The 8,200-nt window shown below is 42.3% G+C and overlaps 1 protein-coding gene across 1 annotated transcript; it reads left to right on the plus strand.

The window, feature by feature from the left end:
- Nucleotides 1-784: 784 nt before the first annotated feature.
- On the plus strand, nucleotides 785-4,412 carry LOC144805997 (uncharacterized). The gene has a single exon (XM_078672456.1). It carries the CDS (start codon nucleotides 1,498-1,500, stop codon nucleotides 2,746-2,748), a length of 1,251 nt encoding a protein of 416 aa, XP_078528582.1. The 5' UTR covers nucleotides 785-1,497; the 3' UTR covers nucleotides 2,749-4,412.
- Nucleotides 4,413-8,200: the final 3,788 nt, after the last annotated feature.

The following is an 8,200-nucleotide window of genomic DNA, read 5'->3' on the forward strand; positions in this document are numbered from 1 at the left end:
TTTAAAGGCGGTAAAGAAGAAGGGGGAGATTTACTAATATTTTGCGCCGTATTTTCGTCCCAAAAGTGGCACAAAACAGCGCAAAATCTTTTTTTCCTAATTTACTTTCCAGCCCTACTCTTGTTTAGCGCTGGAAATAACGTAAAAGTAATGTGAAGCAGTACATATCACTGCTTCGCATTACTTCACACCTTGGGGGCCTGTCAAGGTGGGTGCATGGGCGTTCACGTGCAACCACCCAAGGTTTCTCACACTAAAACCAATTTACCAAATACAGTAGATTGGGTTTAGCGTGAGTAAACTGCACCCTTTTAAACTAAGCGCAAAGGAAGGAGAAATGCTTTGATTTATCCTTCCTTTTCTGACTTTACATGCGTGGTGCACCGTGCAATACGCATACAAAGTGGGAAAAGCTTTCCCTCGTGTCCAGTATTTTGTACAGGAAGGGTATACGTCCTGTACAAAAACCTTTGCTGGGCTCACACACACACATCCTAGTGCTCTTGTGCTAAGGTGTGTGCATGGCGCAGGGCCGCTGTAATCAGTGCCAGCGCAAGGGAAAGGGAAGGAGAGAGCCATATCTTTGAAAATATGGTGCTTTCCTGCTCCCTCCCTGTCGAGCATCGCAGCCTCGCCGGGTGAGGGGGAGGGCTGCGCTGCATTGCATGGAGATTTGGTAAATCTCCCCCGAAATGTCTTTTACAAACAGTTAACTTTGTGAATTATAATTCCAATATGTTTCAATTTAGTAATTTTAAATATCTATACATCCAACAGAAAACAAGCCTTGAATGTATGAATTGACCATCAATAATGAAGCGAATGCTGTAAATCTTCAATAATAGCAGAAATAATGAGCTACAGTATTCAGGAAAACATCAGCGCAGTTGGCGACAGAGGAACCTGCACACAAACTGACAGATCCCGGATGAAGCATCAAGGGCAGTTCAGTGATTGTAAGAGTCTGAGCTGTGCACCTCCACGCCACAAGACGAAGAAATGACCGTAGGAAAATTAAGGCAACAACAATAACAAACCTCCTCCTGTATAAACAGGTGTCCAACACCAGCTTTGATCATGGGATCGGTATGGTGAGATTACCGCAGTGCTCTGTTTTCTAATATGATGACAAGCCATCATTCCCTGCTCTAGGTGAATTGTAAACTGTTTCTGGCCAAACAACAGTAACCAGAGAAGAGCACAACAGAGTGGAGCCAGACAACTGACGGGTAAAGGAAAGTGGAGTTCTTGTATCTACAATACAACAGACTGTCCCGATTTGCACCGGCCAGAAGGAAGATACATCTTTACCCGCAAGCGTGCATAGCCATAATCCAATCTAAAGGCCCAATCGGCTCTACAGAGACACCTTCTACATATTAGGACTGTGGCAAATATTTGGTGGCTATTGCATTTTATTGTTAAAACAGAAATCAAACGTGCAAAATACTGCACACATATAAAGTGTGTGAGAAAAACACAAGTGCTTTATCAGCCATGTCGGCCCATCAGGAAATGCAGTCATGGGATGTAGACAAATATATACCCGACCCACAGACACTAACCAAGAAAAAAGAATCATACACATGCAGCAAGAGCTTAAGTTTATCATCACTATGCAAGCGTCATCAGCAAACCTACACAGGAGAAAACCCATTCAAGTGCAGTGAATGTGCAAAGAGCTTTGGTCAGTTATCAATCCTACAGAAACATCAGTGTACACACACAAGGGGAAAGCCATATCATTGCAGTGAATGTGGGAAGTGCTTTAGTCATTTATCAAACCTTCAAAGACATCAGCGAATACACCCAGGGGAAAAGCCATTCAAGTGCAGTGAATGTGTCAAGAGCTTTAGTAGGTTATCAGAACTACAAAGACACCAGCGAACACACACGGGGGAAAAGCCATTCATGTGCAGTGAATGTGTCAAGAGCTTTAGTAGGTTTTCAGAACTACAAAGACACCAACGAACACACACAGGGGAAAAGCCATTCAAGTGCAGTGAATGTGTAAAGAGCTTTAGTCGGTTATCAAGCCTTCAAAGACATAATCAAACACACACAGGGGAAAAGCCATTCAAGTGCAGTGAATGTGGGAAGAGCTTTAGTCATTTATCAAACCTTCAAATCCATCAGCGAACACACACAGGGGAAAAACCATTCAAGTGCAGTGAATGTGCAAAGTGCTTTAGTCTGTTATCACACCTTCAAGCACATCAGCGAACACACACAGGGGAAAAACCATTCAAGTGCAGTGAATGTGCAAAGTGCTTTAGTCTGTTATCACACCTTCAAAGACATCAGCGAACACACACAGGGGAAAAACCATTCAAGTGCAGTGAATGTGCAAAGAGCTTTAGTCGGTTATCATACATTCAAAGTCATCAGCGAACACACACGGGGGAAAAACCATTCAAGTGCAATGACTGTGGGAAGAGCTTTAGTCAGTTATCAAACCTTCAAAGACATCAGCGAACTCACACAGGGGAGAAACCATTCAAGTGCAGTGAATGTGCAAAGAGCTTTAGTCGGTTATCACAAATTCAAAGTCATCAGCGAACACACACCGGGGAAAAACCATTCAAGTGCAATGACTGTGGGAAGAGCTTTAGTCAGTTATCAACCCTACGAAAACATCAACAAACACACACAGGGGGAAAGCCACTCAAGCGCAATGAATGTGGGAAGAGCTTTAGTCGACGATCAGAGCTACAAAGTCATCAGCGAACACACAGGGGGAAAACATAGAAGGGCACTGAAAGTGAGAAGGGCTTTTGTCAATATTCGATCCCACACAGCCCTCAGTGAATACACTCCTTCATTTAACTCACATGGAAATAATCCTAGAGATGCAGAGATTCCGGAAAGAATTTAAGAACATCAAAAATAATATTGACCCGTCTAAGGACATAGACAAGAGCAGAACAGTGCAGTTATTGTGAGAGGAATGAATTACGGAAAAAGATCAAATTCAAATTATGTATGACATTAAAATACCAATGATAGAAGACCTGAATAGCAGTAAAGAAGAAAAACAGATAACGGTATTTGCAGAATTATAATAGTGTTTGTTTCCAGAGATTGTTCACTTCCGTACACAAAGCAAAGCAACATGATGTATCAGGATACACAATGGGAGACAAGCACATTGTGGACTAAAAGAAAAGAAACATTCTTGATTTTTATTTGGTGATGAAGAGATACAAAGAAAAACATTCAATTGCATCTGATCACACTACCTGTAAAAGCAACACTGAACAATACTGGGACTAACAACGGTACTTTCACCTAACTTGTCAGATTAAAACCTGTAAACCCAACGCATCCAGAGTGGACATGTTGTCAGGGCTCTGGAGATGGAAGCTTCATTGGTAAAATGTATGTATTACTATTAACAAATGCCACTACAGTATATGTAATGAACTAAAGTGAAGCACAGGTGTTCAAGAAATAACCTATTTTTAGATATAAAAGAGCATATACCTTGTTTTTAAGTAACGCTTGCTGCACCTTTTACACACTGTTATCGGTTGATGGATCAGCTTGTGCATCGGGCCTTAAAACTAAGTGTGACCCGTGGCTCCTCCCCGACTTGGCTATCCCTATTCATTTTGTGCCTTGCCAAACTCTACTTTTTACCAGAATTGAGCCACTGTAAGCAGCAGACTCTGTTTGAAGAATGTGTGAAATAGCGAAAACCCACAGCATAAGCATATATGTGCCAGGACAATCAGTTGCACTCACAGCAACTTGTTTTCCACACTTGATTGTCCCTTGTCCTCAAATGTTCTGAAGGATTTGTTGTATGAATGCCAGAAGTGGCAGTGACATTCATGAAGCTAAAGCTAACAGGAGTGTGTGGGAGATAGAGAGGGGGAGAGATAAAGAGAGCGAGAGAGACAAAGAAAGGGGGAGAAAAAGAAAGAGAAATGGAAGGAGAGGGAACAGCCGGTGATTTGTATTCACCTAAAAATAGAAGAAGCAGCCGAATACATGTCAGTGTGTGACATCACCAGAGAAACAGGCTGAATGCCTGTCAATTTATATATTTATTTTTAATACCTATAGACCCATGTCATGCCAATAAACAGGGCACAAGTAAGAAAAATAGTGAAGGAGCCCATTATCATATGCAAATCCAAATGACGTCACAAGTAGTGACGTCACAAGAAGTGATGTTAGGCCCATATAATAATTTTCACGTGAAAGGTCGACGGCCTGTTTTAAAAACAAAAAACAAGAAACATAAAATGTAAAAATATGTTTTTGGTTTCCGTTATTATACATCATGTGTTTTTCCCACTATCAGTTTTTAATTAAACTCGGAAATGACTGAAAGTGTAAATATTTTTAAACAGATATGTGGAACTTGGAAATTACATTTTTAAACAGTTTTCAACGAATAAATAAAATGTGCTCTTAATTTGCGTTTGTTTCCTGACGTTGTTCTTTATCCAGCCCCTAAGCCCCAAAGTGTTTCACATTTATAGTGTATTAAGCAAAAGAAGGGACAATTTTGTCTAGTTCTCTGTTCCTCTTGTGCGCAACTCACACAAACAAACACTCAGATGCCTGTGTCTGCAGTGCTGGGGCACAAAGTATCAATTACCAGTCGCAGGCTAAGGAGCTAGGTGGAACTGAGTCTCGTTTCCAGATAATAGGGGGGGACCCCATCAAACTGTGTCGACCCTCGACTTATGCCTTGCTGATGAAGTGAATTTGAATGATTTAAGATGAATTGAAATGAGAGAAAGAGAAGAAGAGAGTGAGGTGCAGGATATAGTAAAAAAAAAAATGAAAAAAGAGACACATGACTTTACCCTGTTCTGTGAACAAGCATTTTACGTTAACAAGTTGTGAAGTGCGTTATGAACAGGCTGCCCCCCCCCCCTTTGTATGTAAATGAGCTTCTGTGACCAGACACCCCAGGGTCCCAGCTCTTCTAGCGCGGATGATAATGTGAGCACTGTAAGGTAATCACAAACAAGGGATATATTGAGAAATAATCGGCTTCCAGGTCATACAGCTGTGGATATGTAGGTCTTTATTAGTTTATTTTAATTTACTTTAGTTTTCAGCAATTATCCAGGTTACTTTTTCTCAGTATATTGCTTTATATCGCTCTTTGCTCTCCATCAGTTAAACGTGAGGTTTGATGTAGGATTTGTTGTTAGTGTCCCTAGACCATGTCGTAATCCCTTTGTCCTCGATTTTTCTGCATGTGTTTTGTCCACACACTGGTCTAGGGTGGGCCTTCTCAAGGTAGAAGGCACTGTAATAGGAATAATAAATCAGACATATATGAAATTGTATGTAAACAAATATTTTCCTTTCAGTTATCAGGCACCACGAGACTCACATCTACACATGTAATTGAGCACCAGACTAAAGTGACTACTCCCTATATAAATATGTGCCATTAGTATTCGGGGTGATGGTTCAGCTGATACGCACAGCAAATAAAGTTTCTGGGATTGCGCGCATTGGCCTAAATTTTAATTGCTGAAGTTTCACACAGTTTTACTGATGCGCACAGCTTAGAAGGTTTGTGGATATTGCGCACTGTGGGCAGATCACTGAAGTTCATCCTTAAGTAGTAACTAGGTCAAAACAGTACGTACAACATGCAAAATGTCATTGCCCCTCCCTTCTTGTTGACATCTCCAGGAGTTCCTCCTCTCTCGTGGAAGGAGGTTTTCACACATTATGCTCGTGTCTGTGGCACTTCCTTAAGCACAGAGAGGAAAGCCTCATTGTTAATTCATTGTTTGGGCTCTGAGGGACAAGAATTCTTTGAACATCTTCCTAAACTCTCTGATAGTGACTCTGTCACTCTTAATGAATACGAGATCTGCTTCAAAAAGTTGTCTTGCACTACCTCCCCAAAGTGAGTACTGTCCTTCAGCGATATCACTTCGGGAGAAGGATGCAAAGGCAGGATAAGTCAGTCGAACAGTACATAACTACCTTGCACAAATTGGCTTTCACATGCAATTTTGGTGCAGCTTTAGAGGAGCGCTTAAGAGGTCAGTTCATGTTGGGATGCGCCCTCGACAAAATGAGAGACGCCCTGTGGCAAAAAGACATGCCATCTCTTCAAGAAGTGCTGACCATAGCCAAAAGTCACAAGCATTCAAAAGCGTGTGTTGATATTATGCACAAAGACAGTTCAGGTGATAAAAAGGAGAACATTAATGTCAAGGTGCTGGTGGATAGATTAGTTAAACCCAAATCGAGCACCACTTCAAAATCCTTTAACACAAATAATTTTCTGGGGAAGTGCTTCAGGTGTGGCAACCCTGCCCATGTGGCCAAATTTAAAGACTGCCCAGGTTGGAAGGCCATGTGAAAAACTTGTGAGAGAAAAGGTCACGTCTCAAAGAGCTGCAGAATGGGCAACGAGCATTAAAAAGTCAGGGAAGTTGATCTTTATGAAGAAGATTTGGAAGGAATCAATATTCTCCCAGTCACAGGGAATGCTAGTGATGGCCCTCAGGAGCTAGTTTGATTAATGATGTTCCAGTGAGCATGCTCTTTGACTCTGGGGCCAAGATACCGCTAGTCCCCAAGACACTTTATGAGCATAATCTGCTGGGCATAGTCACCCTGTTGAAGCCAGACATTAGACCAAAAGGTTAAGGTGGGGTGACTATTGAGTTGCTGGGTTATTTCTGGGGCACAATTGACTTCAAAGGGAGAGTCATCACTGGTAAAATCTATGTCTTGTAGAAGTGGGACTCGCTCATAAGTTGGTCCCATCAACATGATCTACATATCTGCCTTGATCCCAATGAGATCTGTCTGCCTAGAAGAATTACCACCAGTTAAGGTTGTTAGTAATGCTAATTGAGACTGGATCAAGGAATTCCCTGAGATCTTTGCTGGTGAACTGGGGTTGTCTCAACAACTATGTACATTGGATAAAGGTCAAATCCTATGCTGTTCCAAAAACAGTTAAGGTTAGGAATGCACCTGGTAAGTAAGGGAGAGCATGAAAGTTGAATTAGATAATCTCTTAGCCAAATGCATCATTCAAGAAGTTGAAGCAACAAAATGGGTCTCTCCTGTTGTTATGGCCCCAAAGCCAATGGGGAGGCCAGGCTTTGTGTCAGCTTGAGGGAGCTCAACAAAGCAGTTATTGATCATAATCCATTACGCAACATAACTAAAATGCTGTGTTCTCTTGAGGGTGCGAGGCATTTCCTTCCTTGGACTTGACCTCTGCCTATCACAAGGCCAGCCTTCACACCTTGTCAGAATATTCAGAATATTCACTCTTCTTCCCAGGACCTTACCTCCTGTGTAACACCCTTTGGTACCTTTAGATTTCTATGAATGCCTTTTGGACTGATTTCTGCAGCCTCATTTTTTCAGAGGGTGATGAAGGGAATTCTTCGAGGCCTTCAGGATGTCAAGGTGTACCCAGATGAGGTGCTCATCTTTGGCGTGGATTTTGAGGAGCATAACGGGATGTTGAGGTCAGTATTGAAGAAATTACGCGATGCTGACCTCACGCTTAGGGCTGACCAGTGCAAATTTGGTGTCAAAGTAATAGAGTACCTAGGGCATTTTGTGTCTGCTGCAGGCATCAAACCCAAATACTCATTGGTAAACACCCTTTGTAATTTGCGCACCCCTTTGAACAAAGAAGAGTTTGTAAACTTTCTGGCCATAGCTGAATTTTATCACAAGTTCATTCTGAACTTTGCAGGGAAAACCTCTTGTTTGAGGACTCTCCTCAAGAAGGGAGGCACATTTGTTTGGTCCAGGGGCTGTGAGGAAGAGTTTGAGTGCATTTAGAAACATCTGAATGAAGCCAGGTCGAAGGGGTTAGGAGCAGTTCTTTTGCAGATGCTTGATAGGGAGGATAAAGCCATTCTTTTCATCTGTAGGCCCTTGAGAGGTGCTGAATGCAACTGTTCTGTTGTAGAGAAAGAAGCTCTGGTTTCCCCTTTTTATACACACAAATAGTTTGTCTCTGAAGGCAGAGAGTTTCTGTACCTAGTCCAAACCAGTTCTGGGTGCATCCTGCCAGTGCACTACTTCTTCCTTTGTCAGGGTGGGCCAGGGTTACCAGACGCCCCACGGGAGGTGGAGACAGCATTGTGGAAGGTAGGCACAGCCTTATTCAGGGCCAGGTGCTACTCCTCCCACCACTCCCAATGCAGATAGGTCTATTCAGCCTTGTGCTGACTCACCC

Source organism: Lissotriton helveticus (genome assembly GCF_964261635.1).
Source record: "Lissotriton helveticus chromosome 1_1 unlocalized genomic scaffold, aLisHel1.1 SUPER_1_unloc_39, whole genome shotgun sequence".
Lineage (NCBI taxonomy): Eukaryota > Metazoa > Chordata > Amphibia > Caudata > Salamandridae > Lissotriton > Lissotriton helveticus.

Excerpts from the sequence above, each read along its gene's own strand:
- LOC144805997 (XM_078672456.1), top strand. The coding sequence starts at position 1,498 with ATGTCGGCCCATCAGGAAATGCAGTCATGGGATGTAGACAAATATATA.